Source organism: Castor canadensis, chromosome 8 (assembly GCF_047511655.1).
Source record: "Castor canadensis chromosome 8, mCasCan1.hap1v2, whole genome shotgun sequence".
NCBI classification, from domain to species: Eukaryota; Metazoa; Chordata; class Mammalia; order Rodentia; family Castoridae; genus Castor; species Castor canadensis.
In genome coordinates, this window is record NC_133393.1 from 6,335,716 (window position 1) to 6,363,654 (window position 27,939).

At 41.7% G+C, this 27,939-nt stretch overlaps 1 protein-coding gene across 5 annotated transcripts in view; it reads right to left on the reverse strand.

Moving 5' to 3' along the window:
• The window catches only part of Paqr8 (progestin and adipoQ receptor family member 8), a 47,575-nt gene that overhangs the window by 17,353 nt on the left and 2,283 nt on the right, over positions 1-27,939 (reverse strand). The window contains exons 1-2 of one of the 5 annotated variants that reach the window (XM_020184773.2): positions 25,915-26,043; positions 13,072-13,136 (exon numbers count right to left, since the gene is read on the reverse strand). Coding sequence is in view for 1 of the 5 variants with exons in the window: in XM_074081964.1 (XP_073938065.1) it covers positions 12,906-12,968 (63 nt within the window). In the remaining 4 variants the exon portion in view is untranslated. Of the gene's footprint in view, positions 1-12,905; positions 13,051-13,071; positions 13,137-25,621; positions 25,641-25,731; positions 25,820-25,914; positions 26,044-27,939 lie in introns of those variants that run through there. The other 4 variants (XM_074081965.1, XM_074081967.1, XM_074081966.1 and 1 more) reach the window with 4 other exon arrangements.

The following is a 27,939-nucleotide window of genomic DNA, read 5'->3' on the forward strand; positions in this document are numbered from 1 at the left end:
GACCAATCATTAGTTCAACCAAGTAAGGATCATTTTTCTTCAGAGAATTCTTGTTTGGGTACAGGTAAGCTCTGCTGTCTGAAACTGCTGCTAATTAAAGGCTAGGGACAGGAGTCTTCCTAGACTTTCCATATCATGGTAACTATCATCTTCATTAGGTGTGGTTTGGCTTCAGTCACGCAGCTCTCAGCCTGATCTAGCCTCTCTCAGGCAGAAAGCTTCCACTGATATGCAAACCTGCTGGGACCCGGCCAGCCCAGGTAAACCCTGAAGAGAGCTGCTGATTTCTACTAGCAGGAAATCAATTTTAGAGATGTCCTTTCTGTAGCAGAAGAAACTGAAAACAAATTAAGCAGGAGTTTGGAAGACCATATAGATTGTTGTGTTCCCTAGCAATGTTAAGGTTATCCTTAACTCTTCTGCAATGGAGAGTACCCCAGACTGGCCTTCTTATATACTATAAATTCATGCAAGTCACTTCATTCCCAGCTTCTTCTTAGATATTCCCAACGTCTTAGTTCAAGTTCAAATCACCAAGATGCTTTGTATAGACCATGTTTTTTATTTCTTCTTTCTGTAAATATTTACCTATTCCACATGCTAGAATATCAGAGATGCACATTATCTCACTACTGTGTGTGTAAAGACCCTTGTCTCCCTTGCCTCTGGTGTTGCAAGCTCCTTGAGACAGTGACACTGACTTACTTATGCTTCCTACCTCCTGTCAGCAAACTATCAGAGTAAAGATACCCAGCATTCATCAATAGATAAAGTATTCAAAAATAAAGTGAAGTAACTCTATCCTTTGCATGCTTCTAAAGATAAAATTAGTGAGAACTTAGATAATGAAAGCATGGGGTGTTTTTCAAAAGGAAACACTTGAATTGGGCATTGTAATCTGTGTGTGGTTCAGCTAGTTGGTAGGTATCCATAACAATACCTACATTGCTGACAGATTACTAATCACCAGTTTTAGATAGGATTAGTAGGTCTTTCAACCTTCTACCATTGGTACTTCTGTGCCCAAGAATGCCTAAATAAATGATTCAGAAAATGGAGAGAGAGAGAGAGACCAGGTAGGAAAAAAAAAAGTCAGCATTGGAACAGAGTTAGGAGACCTAATTTCTTATTCTTGTTGCATAGAGGAAAAAGGCAGAACAGACTGTCCTAGTTCCCTGAACAAGTCACTCACTTGACATTGCCAGTGTTACTCTACCCCACTGTGCCTGGCAAAACCCACTTCTCTCTCAAATTCAGGCTCAGATAAGGACTTCTTGTGTGGTTTAGCAATAGCCTCAAGCAGAATTAATGCTGTCCTGCGAAATCCTCTATCTTAGTCCATTCAGACTGCTTTAACAAAATACCATAGACTAGGTGGCTTATAAACAACAGACTTTATTTCTCACAGTTCCAAGAGACTGGGAAGTCCAAGATTAAGACACCAGCAGGTTGAATGTCCGGTGAGGACTTCTGCTCATACATGGCTATCTTCTAGTGTGTCCAACATTGCAGAAGGGGCAACAGAGCTCTCCAGAGTTTCTTTTATCAGGGCACTAATCCCATTTGTCTGCTGATTTAATCATCTTCCAAAAGCTCCACCTCCTAACATTATCAAATTGGGAGGTTAGGACTTTAGTGTATGTATTTTGGGGTACATAAATATTCAGTCTATAGCACCCTCTTACCGTTATGCTGTCACAGATTAGATATGTGTCTTCCTTCTCAATAGATTAAGAAATTCACAGAGTTACACAAGGAAGTTATTCAAGACATTTATTTTATTTTATTTTTTTAGTTTGTGTTATTTAATTGTGAGAATAATTAAGGCGCAGAGAATTTAAGTGACCCATTCAAAGCCTTAAACCAAACCAAAAATAATGTGTGGGCAGATTCCATTGCTTCTGACTCAGCACCCCAGCTGTCTGTCTTTGTCATAGTGAAAGGAAGTCTATCAACAATGAATGAACTGGAAGAGACAGATGATAAGAAGGTGCTGTCAGCCTCTAAGCAGATGATGGGTGAGGAATCCTGGCTATCCCCCTAACCCTTTCCCAAGATAATAAGAGTGCAGAGGATAATATGAGGGCTCTCAGAAAGGTATCCCTGGAGACCCCATGCATTTCCCAGTGTCTCTTCTTCTATAATTTGAAGTAGTGATTCATAATTGGTAGTTGATCTCGTTAAAAATCACTAGTTATTCCACAGAGGAGCATCATTTGAAAAGTCAGTCTACTCAGTTCAGATCAGTAACTGAGAACAATCACACAGCTACAGCTTTCATCTCCATTATATTACAACAACCCACCTGTATACCCTACAGTTTGCACAAAGGTAGTGACTACTTAGTTCCAAGGTCTCAAGCTTGAAAACCTTCCTCCCTGATTATGAAAGTCCTGACCCTGACATGTAATATTTGTTCATACCTGCTGAACAGGCTCTTTGGGCTCCTCACAACCTCCAGTCCTCCAACCCTTCTTAGTCCACACATCTCGTTTGACCCCATGCCCATACCATCACAAACCTGACCCAATGGCAGACATTTATTTCACTTCAACCTTCTACCCCCAACACATTGGCTGGGTCTACCTACCTTGCACCCTCCTTGAATACCTCTAATTTCCTCACTCAAAACATGACGATATCATGCCTTTTAACCTCAGCCAAGACTTCACTGTATCCACCTGGATATCATCTTCAGCACCTTCAGTACTATGTGTTTAACACTAAACTTCTCCTGCTGCTCCCAGTTCTCTTATTGACACAACCAATCTACTACTCATCAAGCCTTGATATCAAAAGTGAACCTTGTCTCCTTTCCCTGACTTCCCTTTAAAAACTTGTTTTACTACTTGAGTCATGCCCCTAATCCTTTTAGTTTTAGTTTTGTTTTGTTTTTTAAATAAGGTCTCACATTATGCCCAGGCTCGTCCGGGCAGCAATCCTTCTATCTACACCTGCGACATGGCTGGGGTGACAGGGATGCATCACCAAGTCTGGCTTATTGAGATGGTGTCTTGTGAACTTTTTGCCCAAGCTAGCTTTAAAACACAATCCTCCCCATCTCTGTCTCCAAGTGGCTAGGATTATAGGCATGAGCCAGTGTGCCTGGCTCCTTTTTCTTTTTAAATCACAGCTTATCCAGAATTCATTCCTTCTTCTCACTTCCCCTACAGACCTGTATCCTGTCCCAGCTATACTAATAGTGATTACCTTCTAACTGATTCAGGCTCTTCCAGTTTTTGGCCCCTGATCTCTCTCATTTGATCTAGCTAAAGTTCAGCTGAGAAACTAACATACCCCACTGGTGGCCCTCTCCTGTCTGCCAACTAAAACAATCCTGCACCTGCAGTCAAAGCCTTCCATGCCTGGCCCTACTGCATCTTTAGGAATCACCCACTGCTTGATTTTGCACAGGACAAAGGACAGCAAACAGCATAGACAATGTCAGGGTACACCCCATCCCCATATGTCAAATACTGTCATGAAATTCCTGGTTCCAAAAGTATTTTTTAACCAAAGTTCATGTTAAAGTTTAAAAACCAATGATCTATATCATTTGCTATTCCTAAGTATGCACTTCTGATTTTCTTTCATTATGAAATATTTCAAATGTACAGAAAAGTGTAGAGGACAATAAACAGCTATCAAATCGTTATGCTATATTTACTTCAGATTTTAAAATGTGTATAGATTTGTGTATACATGAGTGCATCTGTCTATTTGTCTCTATGTTCCATGTCTGTACAACAGACACAAATGAAACCCAGCTTTTCTTCTCTCTCTCCCCAGAAGCAGACACTGTGTCCTGAATTGGGCGTTCTTCATTCTCACTGCTATCTTCACTGAAGACATTATGAAATTATAACTATGTATCTACATGTAACAATATAATGAAAAATCATTAAATTATAATCTATCAATAACATATACTCTTTTGGGTTTTTTCTTTTTGAGATAGGGTCTTTCTATGTAACACAAGCCGGCCTCCAACTCACTGCAATCCTTCTGCTTCAGCCTCCCAAGTGCTGTGATTATAGGCAGTGCCATCACAGCTGGCTCTTTTTTGGATATTTGCAGCATTTATACAAGTTTTGAACTTAATGTTGTGTAACTTTCTTTCTTTAATTTTCTTCCCTCAATTTATGATATGTTTTGTGGGTTTTCCATACTAATTGCTATGTGATTCTCTATTTGATTTATATTCTCTGCTAAACATTTTCCAGTGTGTGACTGTATTATAATTTATCTGACCATCCTCCTTTAAATAAACATAGAGACTGTGCCTAGTTATTTTCTGTGACAAACAAGGCTTCAGCAGAGTCCATGTTTTCTTGGGTACATGACCAGAAGGAGCCTCTGGTCTTTGTCCAGGCTGATCTCTTTGCATGAAATGACTTCCTATCTCTACCTCAGAAAACTTTATGTCTGAAGGCACCTCCCAGATAACAGTTCTCCTCCCTTCCACCACACCAAGTCAAAGCTTTACCTTTCTCTGCTTATTCTCTTGCCACCCTTAGTTTGCTTCAGTTAAATTATGCCATCAAACACAACTGTGTCCTACAATTACTTGTCTGAGTACTTTTCCTTTGTCTCTAGAAGGTCATAAGTTTCTTAGGGACAAGTACTGTGTTGTATGGTATTAAATTCCCTCTCCTACCCAGGTAGAGCCTCGTAACAGATGTTGCCCAGTATTGACCCTCAACGAATGTCAGTTGAATCTATTGAATTTTCCCCCTTTTGCTACCAAGTGGTGCCATCACCGTCTAGTATTTTATATCTATTGACAGTAGTATACACCTAGTACCAGCTATATTCCCATGTGCTCTTGTTTCAGCATGGGGGTAAGGCGAAGCTTGTCCCTATCAGCCACACTGTATGTTGGGAGAAACTAGAAGTACAAGGGACTCCTTGAGCTCAATAACCAGCTGGGGCTGACTGGCTGTCAGCAGCTGCCGATGCATAAAAGTTAAAGAAAATATTATTCCTCCTTTCTTTATGTCTAAGGCATCCAATAATTTTTTAAGAATTTTTGTTCAGGCCTAGGGTTAGGATTGTAGTTAAGTGGTAAATCATGTGCTGATTTACCCATCCACAAGGTCCTAGGTTCAATCTCAAGAAAAATAACAATATAAATAATAATAATTATTATTATTTGTTCAGAACTAAAAGAAATACAATGTTGGGCAGATAGGTTACCTAAAATTGGAGTAGAAAGAAATTTTTGAGACCAGTATTGTGCTTTCTCAGTCATCCAATGCTCATTGCCATAGTGTAGAAAGGACTCGCCGATAGAAGTAATTTCTCCTTTCCCCTAACTAGTCCCTGTGACCTTAGTAATTATTCTACAACATTAACTTAGAAAGAGCCAAAAACAGCTTTGTGCATTCTCCAATGGCTGCTACTGAAGCTTCAGAACCCTTGGCCAGGAGACAGAATTGTAGATGGAGGGGCAGAGGTGGCTGTCCATCTATAGATTGTTCCTCAAGTTCAATGAGAGGAAAGATGAGAGGTAGACTTCTTCCTGATTGCAAAGTAAAGATTCATGGTCATTATACTTTATTATTATTATTATTAAAGCTGGAAAAACGAGGTTAAAAGATGAGGGATGTAAAACTCAGTTCAAGAATCCAATAGCACAAACTTCTTTCAGTTTTTTCATGAGTACAAAGTACCGGTTTAAATGATGGCAAGTTGATACCTATTTATAGCAGCCTCATAAATTCGTAATAAAACATGCTCAGGTCACAGGATTTTTATAAGCAGCTCACTATTCCATGCCATATGATCTATCAGATAGAGGATAACTAAAATAAGTATGCTTGAGCTACCCTCTCTACTGATGGGTTGACAGGGAGGTCAGCTGAAGTTCTAAATCCTTGTCTTGGAGGAACTGAAAAATTCATATTGGAAATGAATGTTTTCTCATCTCCCAAGGAGCTGAGATGCCTCAGGGTAAATAGCAATATGAAAACTTAGAAGTAACTAAAAAGATAAAACCCCTGGTGTTTACTTCTAGGTTATAGTTTGATTTTAAAAAGGGTCATATATTAAAAACAACTGTCTCTCTTTGTTAGAAACACAACCTCAAGTGTCAGATGACATCTGATTATAATCTGTGCAAGTGTTACCTGAGAGCACTTGCTACTCAGGATTGTTTTCCCAGTCAAGTTGAATTACCTCCAACCACAGTTTCTACATAGCTGCCCACCAATGTATACCGTACAAAAATACACCATTTGATCATCGCCTGGGCACTGCTACACACATCCAGAGACCCTGAAAGATTTAGACACAGTTTATAACAGCAGCTAAGAGGCAAACAATTTCTTCCAGCTCTTGCTCAAATTTCACTTTGTTTTTTTTTTTGGTAGTACTAGGGTTTGAACTTATACTTGCCAGGTAGACAGTCTAGTCTACCACTTCAGCCACCACTCTGCCAACCTTTTATGTGCTGAGTATTTTCAAGCTAGGGTCTTGCAAACTATTTGCCCAGGCTGACTTCAAAACTCCATCCTCCTGATCTCTACCTCCCAAGTAGCTAGGATTACAGATGTGAGCCACTGGAAGCCTGCTCAAATCTCATCTTTTCTAGGAGGCGCACTTCCCAACCACCCTCTTGATTTAATTCTGCTTTGCACTCTTCCTGATATTCCAGAGCCCCTACCCTGCTCTACTCCTTCTTTGCTTTACATTGCACTTATCACTTTGTGACTTACGATTTTCTTTCACATACTTTTCTTATTGTGTTGAAATATACCTAACACAGTATTTACCAACATAACCATTCTGTATGTATAGTTTGATAGTGTTAAGTAAATTCACTCTCTTGTATAACCAATCTCTGAAGCTCTTTTCATCTTGCAAAACTAAAACAACACCTCTCCATTCCCCTCCCTGCCCCAATTCAGGTAACCACCATTCTATTTTCTGTCTTTATGGACTATTCTAAGGAGTCATACCCATGGAATCATAGAGTACCTGTCCTTTTTTGAATGACATTTCACTTAGCATAATGTTCCCCAGGTTCATCTATGTGGGAGCATGCTTCAGAATTTCTTTTTAAAAAGGGTATGTACATACCCCATTTTGTCTCTTCATTCATCTGTCAGTGGACATTAGGCTGTACCTTTTGGCTACTGGAATATGCTGCTATGAACATGGGTATACATATATCTCTTTAAGACCCTACTTTCAATTCTTTGAATACATACACACCCAGAAGAGGAATTGCTGGATTATATTATATTTATTGTCTATTCTTTCTAGCCGCACTGCTGTCCCAGAATAAAGGCCCCATTAGCAAGTGATACCCTGTCTAAAAAGGAAGGAAGGAAGGAAGGAAGGAAGGAAGAAAAGAAGGAAGGAAGAAGAGAAGGAAGGAAAGAAAGAAGGAAGGAGGGAAGGAAGGAGGAAGGAGGGAATGAGGGAGGGAGGAAGGAAGGGGAAATTTAGGACCTTTAGAAAGAAATGATTCTTCAACAAGTATTTGCTGAATATCTACTATGTACCATTATTATATTTATTATTATTCAGAAATCTGAAGCAGATAGAATTTAGTTGGGATGGGGGAAATCATAAGTTGTGCATAGGAAAACCAAAGATAGTTATTATCTGAAATGGAATGCATCCAATGCCTACTTGATATCTCTGCTCAACTATAACAAAGGTATTTCAATCCTAGCTATTCAGGAGGCAGAGATTGAGAGGACTGCAGTTCAAGACCAGCCCTGGGGCAAAAAGTTCATAAGACCCTATCTCAAACAATAAAAGCTGGGTGTGGTGATACTAGCCTGTTATCCCAGCTACAATGGAAGCACAAATAGGAAGATTCAAGTTCAGGCCAGCCCAGGCATAAATGTGAGTCCTTATTCAAAAAAAAGTAATCAAAGCAAAAAGGTCTAGGGGTATATCTCAAATGGTAGAGCGCTTACCTACCAAGCAAGAGGCCCTGACTTTAAGCCCCAGTACTGAAAAAAATAAAAAAGATATTTCAAAATAAACATTCCCAAAAGAGAACCAAGCTTCCCCCATCAGCTCCACTTCTGTCTAATGCTCCTTGTCACTATTTTAGTAAATGGCTACACCCAGGTGCTCAAGCCAGAAACCTGAAATGTATTTTTTTCTCTTCTTCACCTGGCACTTCTCTTTATCTAGTTGGAAACAAAGATAATTATTATGATTCATATATATTGAGTACCTACTGTATACAAAGAACAGATCTAAGTTCATTGTACTAACTCATTTTTTTCTCCTATCTAGATGTAGAATCTGCCATTTTTAGCTTTGGTACAGATGAGGAAATAGGTTAAGTCTTTTGCCCAAAGTCACTCAGACAGGAGGTGGTAGAGCCAAGAATCCATATCCAGGCAGTCTGGCTCCAGATTCCTTGCCCCAAATTTTTGCGCTATTTAGGAAATGGTGTTTCAACCTTAGTTACTGGAAATCATTTTACAATGTCTGAGTCCACTGTCTTAAGTGAGTAAATGAATATAATTTTGATAATTCAAAGATGATCAGGTCCTGCAACTCTATTCTGCAGTTTGGTTAATGGAGGTACCCATAGTCATGAAGACCCATCTGTATTGATGGTGAGTCTAGGACCTGACTGGGAAGTTGTTCTGAAACAAAAATTCTAACAGCACTTGATTTTCCTGTTGATGATTTTTTTCTTCAAAGTAGAAAGTGCCAGTAAAAGTTAGTTTACTTGAAGACTCTGCTTAATGCTAAATCATAATAGATACAAAGGCACATGCATTATAAACACCATTAAAAAATAGACTACTTTTCTTCTTTGAAGTTATATTGATTTGGAGACAAAGTGGGCTGGAAGGCAGATAGTCCAAGCCCTACTCTTGTCAAATTAAATGAAGCACATACTTAAAAATAAACCACAATCCTTCTAGCACCAGCAGTGCCATCTGTAAACTAAGAAGAATAATAAAGGATCACAAGTTGGGATTTCTCAATTAAAGCTGAAAAAATGCATGTAATTTTAAGTGTAAAGATTAGTGCAAATCCAGCAAGTATCACTTGTGAGTTTTAAGCTTATTCGGGGTCTAGTAGCCAATATCATATAAGTCTACTATCAAATTAACATTCTAACTAGATACATTTTAAGGCCAAAAGGGTACACTTTAAAGGGCCCAAAGTGCCTTAGCAAATAAAAGAGTACCAGCAAGAGGCTTTTTGGGCAAGTGCCCAGATCATATGAGCTAGAAAGAGACAAGTACCCAATGTTACCAGAAAATTCAAGGTCAGCACTGGTAGTTGCGTTTCCATCACCCCAGTGCTCACTTTAACAAAGGATTGTCCTTGCTAGTGAAAGTTGCATTCATTCCCCATGCATTCTTTCAGCCTCACCATTCATGATCCCTCCAGAGAATTCAGTTGCTTCAACATTCCCAAATAAAAGCAAATGATTATTTTTGTCTCTTTTTATAACATCTGAAAAGATGCAGAAAATGAAGACTAGTAAGCTAGAATTAATTTCAGCTGAGCATGACTTTCAGATAAGCACTACTAGGTAAAAAATATACATTTAATGAAGGGCTTATACCTTACCTGATTTTTTTTTTAAATACCCTTCAAACACTTGGCCAATCTAATGTTTTGTCCAACCTACAGCAGTCTTTCCAACCTCCCTCTCCCAACCCCTAATATACAGGAGAGACTTCTGAAATGGAAAAGTACCTCTGTCCATCCTTGCTGTTAAGTCAGATCATTTCAAAAAGTGTCTGGGATTGACTTTTCCTTACAAAAGAATGTATTGTTGATTAAAACAACAATAAGGGAAAACCACACCCCTTCTTAACCTTAGCCTGTTCTTAACCACCCAGAAGACAGCCTGGCATCTGCTATCTATGTTGCTAGAGAAAGCCAGGTCTGGAGCAGTCTGTGCAGCTTCTGCCTGCACAGTTCACCAGCTGGAAATGATGTCCTGTGACTACAAACAGATCTAACTTATTCCTATTGTGCAAAGCAGCATGCAAAATATTGTCATAAACACTTAAAACATCCTCTGTCGAGGAAGTCCTATTATCTGAATACCTTCAAATTTCTTCAGAAATGAAAAGAATTATGTCAGCTGCAAATGAGTTGGTTGTAAGTAGGCACTAAGTGCCTTGCTTTCTCATCTCATTAAACTACACTGAGTCTAAATTCAGCTTAATACAAGGCTATATGCTACTGGGGACTCTTCTTAAGGATAGGCTCTGGGTTTTGATTTCCTTTTATTCTCCTTGAGCATTGCATTAAGCATCCTCCCCCCCCAAAAAAAGACTTCATTTAGTCTTACTAACTGACCAACCAATCTACAATCTCCCCCACTCATGGTCCTACCTACTATGAGATGAAAGGGAGAGTTGAGCTCCCAATCCTCCATGAACGATCAACATTCATTGTCATCTGCTTTCCAGAAATGGTTTGGCAGCTCTGATTGGTACTGTTTCCCCTTCCTTTGCTCTGATTCTTAGTCAGAGGAGAACCACTTCCCAGCTGTTAGTGACCTAACATAACCACAGGCAAAGGGCTCATGAATTTTAGTGTGGGAGGAGCTTCATAGATCCCTTAGGAAATGCCATGTATTGAGGGATATTCCAGGCCTGGACTGGACTTCATGAAGGACAGGTGTTGCAATTGACAAATGCTGTCTGCCACAGGCTCTTGAGAGAGGCTGCACTCAGGAGGGATCTGGCACAGAGCCACAATTTGCCATCCCTGAGCTGATTCCACTATAGTGAGCTAAGCGACTTGTGCCCCACTTGTTTTTCCCACTAGACTTTTTTTAAAAGTAGAAGTCCTATCAATAACAACAGAAAAACTATTTAAAATATTTAAAAATATTTGCAACAACAAATGTTTAAAGAAAATACATGTTTCCCAAAAAGGACACTGACTGAGGTTTCTATTGGTACATATCCCATGGAAGGACAGAATATAATTTCTGGGCTCTTCTTCAACTGTACCATGAAAAAGTACCACCTTTTAGTGCTCCATGAGTGAGAGGATTAAGGAGTTGAGTAATTCTCTAGCAGTTATGTGGCTTCTGTGATGGGAGTGGGTCAGTAAAGGAAAAGAAAAAAAATACCTATTTTTTTGTTTGTTTGTTTTGTGATTTTTGGGGGGTACTGGGCTTTGAACTCAGGGCCTCATGCTTGCTAAACAGACACTCTGTCTACCACTTGAGCCACTCCATCAGTTCTAAAAATACCTCAGTTTGAGAATCAAGCAAATATCAGTGATCCCAATGACAAAGGAAAAGTCAATGTGATGCTTTTTTGACAGGAAAAATGGAGAATCAATTCTTAGTCTTGAACTTGCAAAACTCTCTTGATCAATTAATAAATAGTATTTACTTGCTTTCTGCTCTGTTCTCAACAGTGTGATGGACCAAGTGAATGCAATGGTTCCATGGTTCCATATCTAATCTGGCTCCTCTATGGAGGGCTTTGGGGCGGGGGCGGGTGGGGGGCAGGGGAAGGGAGGGGGCATGTAGCTAGGTAAGATCTCTGGAGAGGCAGAACTGGCCTCCCAAGATCTTCTTTATGTTGTTAGCCACCTAGCTCCCAGGTGAGGAGAGCATTTCTGGCAGTAAAAGCAGCACACAGCAGGCAAGAGACCTTAAGAAAAAGCAAGGCAGCCATGTGATTCTGGAGACAAATAAACACAATTAGCTGTGCTAGAAACAATCTGAAAAGACTCAGTGGGAACAGTGATTCCTTTGCCAAGAGAGAAAACCAAAGGGAAATTCATTTAAAAGGAAACCTTTTAGATCTTTTGGCAGCTGTAACCCAATGACAGTCCTTTTCTTGCTCAGTCTTTTCTCACTGTGGACTTGTCCATCATTTCAAATTCCACCACAATAATGGTTTGACTACTTTGTCAATCAGTTTTTTTTGCCTAAATAGAATCCATTAATATTTCAAGCTGGTCCTTTCATTCTTGTAGATGATGACTCAGGCTTTTCATAGTCATTCTGCCCCATGTACCTAAACAGACCCAGTTCACAGCCCAGTTGGGTGGTTGAATTTATGGAAATTAAGAGTTAAGTCTCTGGAAGTTTTCTCTTCTGGTCCCAAGATCCAGTCCTTTAGTGTATGCTTCAGTTAGAGCAGAGGGCGCTGGAGATGAGAATATGGCTTGATGGTAAACAGGATAGACTCTGGAGCTAGGCAGCTTGGATGTGAATGTTGACTCTGCCATTTACAAGTGTTGGGTGACCACCCAATCTCTCACCATCAATAAAATGCTATTTGTTCTCTTTGCTTTGGAAGTTTACTAACCAAGCACATTCATCAAGTATTCATTAGTCCCTATCTGTGATTATATGTACAGATACACATAATCATAAATCAGCCAAAGATGAGCTGTGGGTAGCTCCAAACTGAGCTATCATTCAGCCAAAAGCAAAGTACTTCCAAGTTTCAATGGCCTGTGTAGCTGTTTGACACACATGTATGTGGTTTTGTAAGTATATGAAAAAATGAAAAAATGTTTAATGAACCCCACCCCCACCAATCTATGCCTCTAATAGATTCAGAGAACTGCTTGTGTCAACTCAAGTACCCCAGCACTAGTCAGACAGGAAACCCCACACTGAACTAATTCCAGGCTATGTATTAAGCGAGCCCTTTATTAAACCAGACTATACCCCATGGCCCTTCACAAATAAGGAATTTGCCATCCCAGTTCTGGTACATACATACCAACTACAATGGCCTTGGGTTGGCTACTTCATCTGTTTTCTCATTTGTAAACTGGGATATCTCCCCTCCTAAAGTTGTTACAGGGATTAGAGATAACGCAAGCAAAGTACATTGGATAATCCTTGGAAGATAGTGCGCTCAATACATAGTAGCTACTTTATGTCTTTGCAAACCTTCATGTAAATATGGACGTACTATTACCTCCTTTGGAATCTGGTCGGTGTTCGTGCCCACTGATTCTCCAGGCCATGAGCTGTATTGCATCCACACAGTTACACACACTTTAATATTTTCTATTTCATGTGACAAAACTTTGATGAAACTGCACAGAGTTGATGTACGATAAGTATGCTACTGTCACCCATACCTATAGGTCCTCTTCTTTGTGATTCCCACTTCTTCTGCAACTGTCTCGTGATGGTATCTTTTGAACTGAAAGAAAAATAGAAGAAGTAGAAAGTAAGGAGAAAAAAATGTGGTCAAGTCCAGTGATTACGACGCTATTGTTATGAAACGTTTGCTGAGTGTCACTGTGTAAACTGCCCAATGTCAATAGATTACATAAGTGTGAGAACTAAAACTGGAATTCCTTAGCAAAGACTTTGTCTTCTTTATAGTAGCTAAGGCCTCATTTAAAATATTTCTTTCTTTTTTGGTGATATTGAGGTTTGAACTCAGGGCTCTATGCTTGCCAGGTAGGTGCTCTATCACTGGAGCCATGCCTCCAGCCCATCAAAATCTTTCTTATCTTTACCTAAAATTATATTGTTCTTTGACTGTCCCTTCCTCCCCTACAAGAGAATCTATTACATGGAGGAAGGAATCTTCATCTTTGCCAAACATATAGAAGGCCCTTGAAAAATATTTCTTAACCAATTGCTTTGTTTCCTTTTTCTTTCTCAAAACACTCAAGTACAAAAGAGAAATGAAGTCTGTAATCCTGCTTCATGTATGCCTTATGTGGCTGACCACTGTGACCTAATGCAAAAGACAGAGTGCAAACAAATACAGTACACATGTAATGTATGAAGTGGTGCCAAGTGGAATGACAAAAGATTAAGCAGAAGAAAGCAATTCCATACTAGATCCCATTCTGGTTTTTGCCTCGGTCCTGTAGCTAAAGCTGTGTCTCTCATCAAAAACGCCTCTCTCCCCATAGCTCAAGAGGTAGAGCACCTACCTTGCAAGTGTGAAGTCTTGAGTTCAAACCCCAGTACTACCCCCCCTCAAAAAAGAAACAACAACTGTGAGCCAAAATGTTACTCCTCTTTCAAGGTCTCACTGAGGTTTCTTCTGATTTATACTCTGCTTACAAGAGATCACATTGATGTCACCCTGTCCTAAACTCAGGGGTACTGCACCTCACAGTCCAACACACAATCATAGACAGTTTAAAGTTTTCTTTCTCTTTCATGGAAAAATGGATGCCCCTAATGTCTTACAGCCTCCTTGTGTGTGTTTGTATTGAATACGTATGCATGTACGCACACACATAAGTATGTATATATATGCATTATATACTGCTCTTACATCCTCAAAGCGTGTAGCACAGTGTTGGGTTCTTATTAAGTGGTCAAAAATCCCTGCAGAGAAACTGAGAGATTTCTTATCTGAACCCCACCTTTGCTGCCTGATTCTAGTTATACCCCAACATCTTTTCATCTGTGTTAGAATGATTTCCTGAATTAACAAAGATTTGATGAAACCAGTTTGTACCTTCGTGAAATGCCACCCAGCATTAGTTACCTTCTTGAACCTGTCTGGATGACATTTTAGTACTACAAACGATTCACTATTAGGCCAGCATGAAATGGACTAATTCTACTTTTTAAAGTGTTCGGTGTCCCTGGCAACTCAAAGAAATAATATTAATGCATTTATCTCACTTAAGTGAAGAAATACAAAAGCCAAGATGGGATTTCTGGAGTGAATTCATTATGCAGGATATAGATTTTATCCTTTGAGAACCAGTGCACCACACCACTGACTTTATGTTGTCTTAGTTTTCTCAGTTCTCTTCAGAGTAAGTCCAAAAAGAAAGCAAGAGGGCGGTTGTCACCAAAAATGTTTCCCTTCGCACAAAACTCTAATCTCTAGGCAATCGCCAGCAGAGAACTGAGCATTTCTCTTGCATCTCCACCTGGTTTGAGTAAGCACAGCCCTCATCCAGTTTCCTAACTATCTTGAACTTTTCTGGTGGATTTTCTTGGACTCAAACAAGCAGGTGCAGGCTGGGCATTGCTCAAGTGGTAGTGCACCTACCTGGTAAGCACAGGGCCCTGAGTTTAAATCCCAGAACCACCAAGAACAATTACGGTGAAAAAAAAAAAAAAGCAGGTATCATGGAGCAACAAGTATGAAAATGGAAAAATGAGATCTGTTGAAACTGTTCCAGGAATGGAGGGAGGGCCATAAAGGAGAACTGTGGAGAGGCTGAATTCAACTATGATATATTGTAAGAACTTAGGTAAATGTCACAATGTACCCCCCAGTACAATAACAAAGAAAAAAAAAAGATTAGAAAAAGGATGGAGCAAAACATTGTTTTGAGATATTGATGAAAAGCACCACATTCTCTATTTGTTGAGAGATAGGGGTTTTTTTTGTCCCTTCTTCTTCTTTGCTCTTTTAATCTTTGAATACATTACCCTAGAAGGATAAATATCACCACTCTGGTGCTAGCCATGTCTCCAGACCATCATAAAACTCTTAAATCAGTAACCCAGCTCTGGTCTCCCTGGAAGTCTTACAGCCTAGGAACTAGGGATTGATTTAAGCCAGGAACCAAGTCAGCCTGGAAAGGCAGCATGGCTTAGTTCTTCTCTAGTCATGTTTGGAGTCTTGATTTCATTTATCTCCTTAACTGCACATTAAAATTAATGACAATTATCATTAATTTGCTCATTCAACAAATATTGTTCTAAAATGGTATTGAATCCTCTTCAGATAGGAAAATAGGGATAACATGTTAGCTGCCTAGATGGCTTGGAAGCTTGTTTTACCACCCAGCTTCTCTCCCAGAGAAGAAATACATTCCTTAAGCCTGACGCCTAACTCAACCTAACATCCAGTTCAGTTAACTTGATGAAGAGGGCTGTTCCCCAGCCTTTGGGAAAGGGTCATTTTTTAATGTCATGAAGTCTAATTCATCCAAGCTAAGCTTCCGAGTATATAACTAACTAGTTCCTTCCTATTTTCAGGTGAACTTGCTTTGGCCTGGTGGTTTTAGTACTGTGCACAAGGGTTAGAAAGCCAAAAATACTTTTTCCACCCATCTGTGAAGGATGATGTCATCTCTGAGACTTGACTACATCACCCATGAAGGCAGGGATTTCATTTTTTGCTCATTGTTCCATCCCTAGCGTTCGGCATACACCCTGGCCCTTAATATTTGATGAACGAATGAATGGATGGATGAAGGAACAAAGTATCCGTTGGTTCCCAAACCACTGGGAAGTTCATCAAAATCTCACGGCATACATGTTAGTGTGCAGGGTTCTTCTCAACCAGGACTACCCAACCATGAGTTTCAGTAATTCACAGCATTAGTTAACACAAACACCCTACAAAATACGTCTGAGCAAGAGAGGGCTTTTCTCCCCCACTCACTGGAAGGCAGAAGGTTCCAGCCACATATATGAAGAGAGTAAAAGCCACAAGAGCTAGGGCCATTTCCCTTTTACGTAAACTTAAGAAACAGGAATTTGAAAGCTAGAGAAATTCCAGTAACTAGTCGTGAGCCAACAGAGAACAGAATAAGAACTTTCTTTGAGTCAGGCACTGGTGGCTCACACCCATAATCCTAGCTACTTAGGAGGCAAAGATCAGGAGGATTGTGGTTCAAAGTCAGCCCCGGCAAATAGTTAGCAAGACCCTATCTCAAAACTACCCACCACAAAACGGCTGGCAGAGTGGCTCAAGGTGAAGGCCCTGATTTCAAGTCCCAGTACAGAAAAAAAGAAAAAGAATTTTCTTTGGGAAGAGGCCACTCTGCACTTCGGGCAGGTCACGACCTCTCTACATCTCAATTTCCTCATCTGCGAAATGGGATTATTGAAATATTACCTATTTCATGGGGTTGTTCTGAAAAGTAAATGAAGCAGTAAACTCTTCAGTTGATGGCTATTATTTTACAAAACTGAAGCCAGACTCACGCTCCACTTCCATTTCCCATTCTTCTCCTAGGATCTACTAAATCAGAAGGGGCAAAAAGATGTGGTAGGCAGGGCCCTGTAGCAGTAATCTGAAACCCTGGGTTTCAGCCCCTGTTTTTGCCATTTTCTCATTATTACTTTAACAAATTTATGACAATACCTGCTGTCTATGTGTCATAGGATAGAGCAAACTTTTATCTGATAAAGTATATAAAAGCAGAGGTACACATAAAAAAATATTGAACCAGGTAAAATGATCAATATTAAACACCACTGAGGCTCTAAAACAATGATTTTCAAGCTTTTTTTCACTGCAAGTCAGTATACACCCATCACTATAGCAAAAGCCTGCCAAAACAATACCAATGTTACTTTGACATTTTTTATTCTATTTTCTTTTCTCATTTTTCTTATTTATTTATTTACTTACTTACTTATTTTGGGTTTTTTGAGAAAGTCCCAGGCTGGCTTGGAACTTGCCAACCCAAACAAGCCTGGAACTCATGACTCTCCTGCCTCAGCCTCCTCAGTGCTGAGATTACAGGCCTATACCAGCACTCCTGGTTTTTTTCCTTTTTTTTTTTTTAATGCAAGCCATTAATTTCACAAGGCAGTGGTCCTTGACCTTCAACTCTCACTGGGCATCAGAATCATCAGAGAAGCATTTTAAAAACCTGATACCCAAGCCCTACCTCCTGAGATTCTGAATCAGTGGTTTGGGGTGAGGCTAGGACCACCCCTGGTGAAGCTATTGTACAACCAGTGCTAAGAACCACAGTCCTAATGGTTTCCAGCATTTACATCCCTGACTGCTAGCCACACTGTGCCAGCCTGGAGTGTGTCCTACCTCCATCCTTACCCCTACCCTGCCCAATTTCTGCTTGTTACTGTGAATTGATCACTCACTTATGTGGTTCCAATGTGGGTAAGGAAAGCATAGAAAGGATTGAAGATCAAAGGAGAGCCTGGTTTTCCCCCTCCCACATGGCAGAATAACTCCCTGCAAAGCAAAAACTGGAGAGTATTGCAGTATTTTGTTAAAAGTAAAGGCACCTTTATAGGAATTCTTTGCTCAGGTAGGAGGTGCTAAGGAGAAGAAAAGGGAAAATGCTAGCCATCCTTGCCTGTTGACACGGCAGAGGAAGCTTGGGCTATGTGTAGACAGGGATCTGAGAGAGGCTTCTGCAGCCTGGGAGATGAGTGCAGCCTCCTGCCAGGTGTAGCCCTCATGGAACAGAAAATTCCTTCATCCTCATCTTTCCTTCACACAAGTCTTGGGGACTGTCCTGCTCGCTTGCATGACCTGCAGCCTGCACTAAGCTGTCTGGCAAACCTTAGCCAGAATGCAGAAGGAATGGTTAAGTCTATGCCTGCCCTACCTCTAGGCACCCAGATGGATCAAGAAACCTGGATTTGGGCTGGAGGAATGGCTCAAGTGGTAGAGTGTCTGACTAGTAAGTGTGAGGCCCAGAATTCAAACCCAAGCACTGCCAAAATAAAAAATAAAAAAACTGAATTCTTTCTGTATATAATGGGTTAAAAATTCAAAGTTGTGTCTCTTTGAAGTACAGTCCCTGGACTTTGATCCAGGTCTATTAACCAGTCATACTAAGAGTATTTATTGGGTCCCTGCTGTATACTAAGCGCTTCATACAGACTTTCTCATTTAATTTTGCAATATCTTCTCAGATGTGCATTTTATAGATACTCAGGTTAAGTAACTCACCAAGATGGTGTTATGAATACCTGGTGGTGCCAGGATTTTAGCACAGGTTTATCCTACTCCAGATCCCAGGCTCTAAGCCAGGGTTTCTTGGCACTACTGACACTTTAGACAAGATGGTCTTTGTTGTAATGGGCCGTCCTGTGCTTTATAGGATACCTAGCAGCATTTCTGACCTTCACTCATTACATGCTTGAAACATCCTTCTCTCCTCTAATTATGAGGACCAAAAATGTCTCCATGGGGCTAGGGACATAGCTCAGTGGTACAGTACTTGCCTAGCAGGTGCAAAGCCCTGGGTTCCATCCCCAGCACCCCCCCAATTGTCAAAACTCACCTGGGGACAGGCAAGATCAACTTCCCTCTGCATTCAGAACCACCCCTCTAGGCTACTTTTACAAGTATAAAAACCACTACTCAGAAGAGAGACAGCAAAAGACAAACACAACTCTCCAGGAAAGTATGATACAACTAAGGCAGCCCTACCTTACATTTTTATCGCTGTATGACTCACTAAGTACTTTTATAGGTATCACCTCCTTTCATGGCATCTGAGTGCAGAGTGAGATACAATCCTGAAAGTGTTAACCACCTCAAAAATATCAACATGTTTGAGATCTACCTATTTAGCCTTCTCCAGGAAACAGAGAAAAGAACATGTAGTAAAATCCATATTATCCCTTAGCCCCATAAGCTACTAAAAGAAAAAAGTCTGTTAATGACTAGCCATCAGAAAATACATGATGTGAACTTCTACAACAGCTATAGCAAGGTAGCAGGATATAAAATCAACATAGAAAAATCATTAGCATTTCTATACACTAATAATGAACAAACTGAAAAAGAATATATAAAAACAATTCCATTTACAATAGCCTCAAAAAATTCAAATACCTAGGTGTAAACCTAACAAAAGATGTGAAAGACCTCTACAAGGAAAACTATACACTTCTGAAGAAAGAGATTGAGGAAGACTATAGAAAGTGGAGAGATCTCCCATGCTCATGGATTGGTAGAATCAACATAGTAAAAATGTCGATACTCCCCAAAGTAATCTACATGTTTAATGCAATTCCCATCAAAATTCCAATGACATTCATTAAAGAGATCGAAAAATCTACTGTTAAATTTATATGGAAACACAAGAGGCCACGAATAGCCAAGGCAACACTCAGTCAAAAGAACAATGCAGGAGGTATCACAATACCTGACTTCAAACTATATTACAAAGCAATAACAATAAAAACAGCATGGTACTGGCACAAAAACAGACATGAAGACCAGTGGAACAGAATAGAAGATCCAGATATGAAGCCACACAACTATATGCAACTTATCTTTGACAAAGGAGCTAAAAATATACGATGGAGAAATAGCAGCCTCTTCAGCAAAAACTGCTGGGAAAACTGGTTAGCAGTCTGCAAAAAACTGAAACTAGATCCATGTATATCACCCTACACCAAGATTAACTCAAAATGGATCAAGGATCTTAATATCAGACCCCAAACTCTTAAGTTGATACAAGAAAGAGTAGGAAATACTCTGGAGTTAGTAGGTATAGGTAAGAACTTTCTCAATGAAACCCCAGCAGCACAGCAACTAAGAGATAGCATAGATAAATGGGACCTCATAAAACTAAAAAGCTTCTGTTCATCAAAAGAAATGGTCTCTAAACTGAAGAGAACACCCACAGAGTGGGAGAAAATATTTGCCAATTATACATCAGACAAAGGACTGATAACCAGAATATATAGGGAACTTAAAAAACTAAATTCTCCCAAAACTAATGAACCAATAAAGAAATGGGCACGTGAACTAAACAGAACTTTCTCAAAAGAAGAAATTCAAATGGCCAGAAAACACATGAAAAAATGCTCACCATCTCTAGCAATAAAGGAAATGTAAATTAAAACCACACTAAGATTCCACCTCACCCCTGTTAGAATAGCCATTATCAGCAACACCACCAACAACAGGTGTTGGCGAGGATGCGGGGAAAAAGGAACCCTCTTACACTGCTGGTGGGAATGTAGACTAGTACAACCACTCTGGAAAAAAATTTGGAGGCTACTTAAAAAGCTAGACATCGATCTACCATTTGATCCAGCAATACCACTCTTGGGGATATACCCAAAAGACTGTGACACAGGTTACTCCAGAGGCACCTGCACACCCATGTTTATTGCAGCACTATTCACAATAGCCAAGTTATGGAAACAGCCAAGATGTCCCACCACTGACGAATGGATTAAGAAAATGTGGTATCTATACACAATGGAATTTTATGCAGCCATGAAGAAGAACGAAATGTTATCATTCGCTGGTAAATGGATGGAATTGGAGAACATCATTCTGAGTGAGGTTAGCCTGGCTCAAAAAACCAAAAATCGTATGTTCTCCCTCATATGTGGACATTAGATCAAGGGCAAACACAACAAGGGGATTGTACTATGAGCACATGGTAAAAGCGAGAGCACACAAGGGAGGGGTGAGGATAGGTAAGACACCTAAAAAACTAGCTAGCATTTGTTGCCCTTAATGCAGAGAAACTAAAGCAGATACCTTAAAGCAACTGAGGCCAATAGGAAAAGGGGAACAGGTACTAGAGAAAAGGTGAGATCAAAAAGAATTAACCTAGAAGGTAACACCCACGCACAGGAAATCAATGTGAGTCAATGCCCTGTATAGCTATCCTTATCTCAACCAGCAAAAACCCTTGTTCCTTCCTATTATTGCTTATACTCTCTCTACAACAAAATTAGAGATAAGGGCAAAATAGTTTCTGCTGGGTATTGGGGGGGGAGCGGGAGGGGGCGGAGTGGGTGGTAAGGGAGGGGGTGGGGGCAGTGGGGAGAAATGAACCAAGCCTTGTATGCACATATGAATAATAAAAGAAAAATGAAAAAAAAAATACATGACGTGAACTTCTGGAGGGCAAAGGCTATGTCTTGTGTCTCTGCCTCTAGCATGTTCTTCTCTAAAACACAGAGAACTTTCATAAAAGGTTGAACATTTCATGAAATATCGATTTTATAGACATCTCTAATCATGTCATCAAAATTAAGGTAAAATCGTATTCTAACCTCCCTAATTTATATCCATATATTATATAACTTCGTAAGTTTGAAAAAGTCAATGTCAATATTTACAGAAGAACTGAGAGTTTAGTGCTAGGCTGTTCTTCCCTATCCTCAAAAACAAAGCAGAGCAAAACTCACATTTCAACTGAAAGGAATATTTACCAGAATCATCCTTTTAATAACATTTTTGCTTGGATCAACGAAAGAAATTATAAAAGAGACCTTCAAACTCCTTTTTCTTTCTTATTTTCACTACCACACCAAACTGTGATACACAATCATAACAGAAACATTTGTTTAAAAACCATCTGATTTCAAAATAAAGTAACTGTGGTTGCTGGGGGGTGGGGAAGGGGAGAGGCTGTTGTTGTTTTTGTGATACTGAAGCTGGAAGCCAGGTTCCATCCTGTGTGATTGCTTTTAAGGTCATCCTATAAAAATGCCTAAGATGCTAGGAGGATGAAACCAAAATGCTCTCAGTCACACATTCAGTTGTAAAGCCTAGCTGAAAGTTTCATTACCTAGGAAGTTACAAATTTGCACATGGCTTCAAGGGAATTTTAATATAGAATTACCCATAAATAATTTTATAACAAAAATAGCTGGAGTCTATTGGATACTTACTATGTGCCAGGCACACAGTTATTTAATCTTCATCATGGTACCATGAGGTCCATATCTATTAGTATCTTCATTTTAAGGTAAGAAATTAAGGCTAGGACTGGAGTGGCTCAATTAGTAGAGCACCTGCCTAGCAAACTTGAGCCTGAGTTCAAACCTCAGTACCACCAAAAAAAAAAAAAAAAAAAAAAGAAGAAGAAAAATGAAATTAAGGCCAAAACAGGCAAAACAACATGCCCAAGACTGAGCTATATCAAGATTCAGTATTCAAGCCATGGCTGTCTGAAGCTTTATCTATAGAACCTGAGAAATTTGGGGGATTTAAGCAAACGGTAGAAGAAAAGGGACACATTCAGATAATTACCCACACTGTGTACCCTGGAATCGGTACCAACGTTAAAATGGATTTTCAGAAATTGTTCTCTTCTACTTGCTTCTACATAAATCCTTTCACATCAAAACTCAAGTACCAGGCATCACACAAATATGGGGTAAAATGCTTTCTGGGCACATGTTTTGGCCAGGGGAGAAAACATATCTCTTGTTTATATTGCTAGCAGTAAAGATCTGCAGTAATGGAAACTGCCTAGCAAAGAATATCAAGAAAGGGAAAAGACTTATTTCCTCTAGCTTGACACCAGAAAGTGATGCAACCACGTTTTGTTTTTTTGTATGCACACCTACAGTATGAACACCCAAATGAAGGCTGTATTTTTGCTATGGTCTGAAACTTAAATATTCCGCAGTTATCCCCGGGTGATGGCGCTATTGGGAGGTGGTGGAAACTTGGGAGCTGGGGCCTCATTAAGGAAGTAGGTCAGTGGGAGGGTGCCCTTGAAGGAAACCTGGCCCCTTCCTCTCTCTGTGTGGCTACCATGAAGTAAGCAGCTTTGCCATACCTTGTGATGTTCTGCCTTCCCACAGGCCCAGGAGAGCCGATGGCCATGAACAGAACCCTCTGGAACTATGAACCCAGATAAACCTTTCTTATGTTATCTCAGATATTCTGCCTCAGCGATGGAAATCTAATAACTTCAGAATAATTACTGTCCAATCCCGAAAGCATATGTCATGCCTTTACTGGATCCATTTAAGAACTGCCAGTCCTTGAAGTGAATTTTCATTACTTTAATGGGCTTACTTAGAGTTATAACCTCTATTCTCCACCTCAGAAGTCCAAGTTGGCCCCACACTGGCAGCGTTTGGCCCTCTCCCCACTGAGGAAGGTTGGCCACGCTGAGGCAATTCAGTAAATGTGTTGAAAACTCTGAAGGTAACTCCAAAGCAGGAGCTCCAAAGTTATTCTCAGCAATGACAGCATCACTAGAATTAGTGCACAGCTCGCCGAGAAGGTTTCTGAAGGGGAGAAATACTCATTTGAATGTATAAATGCTGGCATATTTAACATTTGGATACAGGATTGGAAACATCAGCTTCCAAGTGAATAATGTCCCACTGCGGTAATAATGCAGATTTTTGGGCCAAGGTTCTGACTTTTTTTGGGGGGATGGGGTGGGCTTTGCACTTGCAAAGCAGGTGCTCTACCACTTGAGCCACATCTCCAGTCCAGTTTTGCTCTCGTCATTTTGGAGATGGGGTCTTGTGAACTATTTGCAGGAGCTGGCCTCGAACCTTGATCCTCCTGATGGATCTCAGCTTCCCAAGTAGCTAGGGTTACAAGCATGAGCCACTGGCTCCCAGTGGGTTCTGACATTTTAACACGCCAAATACACCCTCTTAATGCAGCAAATCTTGTCCAAAATGATATTTGTCAAATGAATACATGGCTTTCCTGCTAACTCAAATAATTATTGAAGAGGGAAAAAAGGCAGAGTCAACAAATGCTAATTGGCAAACAGTCCTGATTCTCCTAGGAAGGGCTTCTCGGTGTGTCTCAGAAGATGGACCTACATGCACAGCGCAGAGGGGCCAGCCAGGGACGGCATTCTCCCTCTCCCAACCCCATGCCAGATCCACTGGAGACTGTTCTCAGGTCCTGGGTCTTCTCGAATTAGCTGTTACACCAAGCGAATTCCCACACATAATCAACAATGTAGAACAGAGTAAGATAGCCAACATCATGTTAACTATCAGAGGGGGCTGCACAACTAAGATATATAACAAGTAAACAACAGAAAAACAAATAAATAAATGAAACAGTCTGTGTCCTGGTCATTTGCTCGTTTTTAGATACTGTACGGACTTCGATACCCATCCACTGAGGTGTGAAATAAGCAACCTGGCACCCTTCCAATTGACTGGGTCAAAGGGGCTGCTCAGGGGTGGGTACAGGCTAAGGGTGATCTTAACAGGGCAATCAAGGCCAGTCTGTCTTCCATTCAGGTAACTTCCTGTTAACTGCAGTAAAGGAGCCTTCACTGATACAAGCACCCCCAAACTGTACAGTATTAGTGTTTACTTGATTGTGAAATGCAGTGCACTTGTGGGCAGTTTTGAGTGTGTGTGTGTGTGAGTGTGTGTGTGTTGCTGACTTCCCTCCAGTTTTTACTCAGAAACAGCCTCTGACAGAGTACGGGAGCACACCTTTATTGTAATGAGTTACGCCTAAGGAACACACACAGGTAGGTGTTATGGTATATTTGAAATCTTACTCTGTAACCACTCTTTTTAGCCCAGGCCCTTCTCACCTTGTCCACAGGCAAAATCGTTTCTAACCCAGCTCAGAAAAGTGGGGTGCAATAGGGCAAAACAAGGAGCTCTACAGCACCGAGGTTCTCCCTCTGCTCCGTAGCTGCCTGTGCTGGACTGCACTGGAAGCTGCGATGCTCTGGCTGCGTCCAGGTCTCCGCACAGGGTGGGCTAGATGTCCCCTTCCCCCCAGACCCCACAGACGCGGTACTCCCGGGGGTCGCTGAGTGTTGGGTCTTCACTCGCCCAGTCTGGGGTTGCTCAGATCGCTCTCTCAAGAGGGTGCCCCTTCCAGGTGTCCACTAAGGGGACTGCGTTCCCCTGGGTGCCGGCGTCACCGGCCACCCCCTACCCTCCGCCGCCATCCTTCAATCCCCTATGCCCGCCTATAAACCAGCACCCCCAGTTCTCAGCACCATCTTCTCCGAGAAGCCCCCTCCATCTTTCCAGGGGAGACACATGCCCCGCCCCACCCTACTCTTTCCGGGGCTCCCTTCCCTCGGGCACCCCCTTCCGCTCGGTTCTTCCTCTACTTGGCACGCCCCTCCGGGTTCCGCTCCCCTCTGCCCTGCGGAGGGCGCCCCAAGAAAGCAGACGGGACGCCCCTCGTTCCACCCTCCCCCAATTCGCGGTCTTGACCCTCCTGCGCTCGGGACTCAGGCACCCCCCAAAGCGCGATCTGACACCTACCCCCATCGGAGCTTTTGGGGTTTCGGTACCCGACCTCCCCGACATCGCAGTCGTGACCCCCCACCCCTGTCTTTCAGGGCTCCGGGGCTCCCCCAAAGCCCAGTCTTGACCTGGTGTCCTGCTTTCCAGGATCGAGTACTGAAACTCTGCAGCCTCGCGAACCCAACTGGGGTCGGGTTCTCCAGCACTGCGGTTCTGCGCCCTCCCTCCAGGCTCCGGCCCCGGGCGCCCCAACATCGCAGTCCGGACCCCCAGCCCCGGGCCCGCTCCCCGCCTCCCGCGGCTGCACTCACCCGCCGAGCGTGCGCGCAGCCCGGCCCGGCCCCGGCTGCACTCGCGGCTCCGAGCTCCCGCGGGCGGGCGGGTGGCTGTGACCGCCGAGGGCTCGGCAGGGGCAGCGGCGCGGGGGAGGGGACCGCGGGGCCGGTGACGCCCGGCTCCGCCCCTTCCCGGCCCGGGGACGGGGGCGGGATGCGCAGCCCCGCGCACACCCGCGGCCGCCGCCGCCCGCGCCGCCGAGGAAGCTGGCTGACGCGGCTTCCTTCCACCCCGGCAGCCCCCTTCCACTAGCAAATCAAACAAACAAACACACACACAAAAACCGCAAGGAGGTGGGGAAGGGGCTTAAGAGAGCCAGGGACGCCTTAACCTCCTGTTCTTTACAGCAACCTGCTCAAGGGGGGCAGTTCCCAAGTCCCTCCAGAGGGGGACGAAACACCAAACTTCATTTGTCATCTTAAGACGGAGTCAAATCCTGGTCTTCCTCTCACCACCTTCATGTTAGCATTCAGGGGTCAAGGCCATGAAATAGATCATGCTGCAACACACCAGCAAAGCCCGTGATGACACATGGTCACGTCCCTCGTGCAAGACCCATGCCTCTCCCAGGACTGCACCACACTAACACGTTTCACGCTGCCTTGCCAGGGAGACCGTCTCTATTCCATCTCAGCACTGCTGCTCAGCCACAGTGCTCCCGATTCGCCATGAGGAAAAAGCACTTAAGAAGTAGGACCATCAGTTAGCAAATGGAATTGACTTTACTGCTTAAAAAAGGCGGGGAGGGTGGGGAGACTGCATTACTTGAGAGAGAGAGAGAGAGAAACCCATTAGATCGTAAGAAGATGGATCAATGTATCTGTAAAGGTTCATAGGTTCATCTATTTACTATTCCAAGACAGACTTAATTCTGGACTGTTAATTTCCCCACTTTTCCCTTGTACTAGCCTGTATCTGTGACATGTCTAACAACAGCTCACATTTGTACAATGTTTTTACTGTTTCATAACATTTTAAAATCCACTACTTTCTTCAGAAAGAAAGTAGGCTATCTAGCAGGATTATTTCTATTCCATGGGTGTTTCCATCTACACCACAAAGATGTCAAGGAATTCTCCAGTATGTTCAAAAACGTGGGACTTCAATATTAACAGGAATTTATTTTTTAGCTAGAGATCACAACAAAGCTGATTAAGAGGAAGTAAAAACTCCCTCTTCTGTACTGAGCCAAACTAAAAAATGAGATTACAGGTCAATAGCCTGAAGACCACCCACAGACTCAATCCCACTGAAGTAAGCCATGGCCAGTCAGAGCTGACGAGCCTGGGAAACACATTGTCGATTGTTCTGATGGGCTTATGTCTCCAGGAGAAGGCCTCTACTGGGTGTGAAGTTTTATAAGGAGACTGACAAGTATTCCAGTCCTTTCTCAATACAAATGTCCCTTTCTTTTCGTCTTTTATCAGATGCAGATGTGCAAGTGTAATGAATGACAGGCATTATTATCTGTGTGAGAGGGGTCTGTTTACCATTGACCTGCCTGGAGCCATAGATAAGAAAGGTGTTTCTCATCCTTCATTCCTATTAAAGCTACTTGGCTCCCAGGCAAGCAAGCCCCTTCTATTTTCTACTGTGGGGTGATAGCCGACCTCAGTTTGGGCAGTAAAATAATGTTTTGGTAGCTCTGAGAAAAAAATGAACAAACAAAAGAACCCCAGTCCAGCAGTGACCTTTCTATTTTTGAACCACAATAAAAGCCTGTTAGAGTCTCCACAGGACAGTCAGGATGGCCTTTGGTATATGGAAATTGAGAGCTAACTTCCCTGCATTGTAACATTGCCATAGGGCAATACAATTTTGACTTGAGATTTTTCTAAAAACTGCAATCATGCAAACTTCCTCAATAAGAAGGCAAGCCTGCTAATCCAATCAGCATTCCCCTTCAGACTGCCATTAAAGCCACAGACAATGCAACATGAAAAATAATTAAGAAATAGACATGCAAGATTAAGGAACTATTTTGCCCCAGTCTTTTTTAT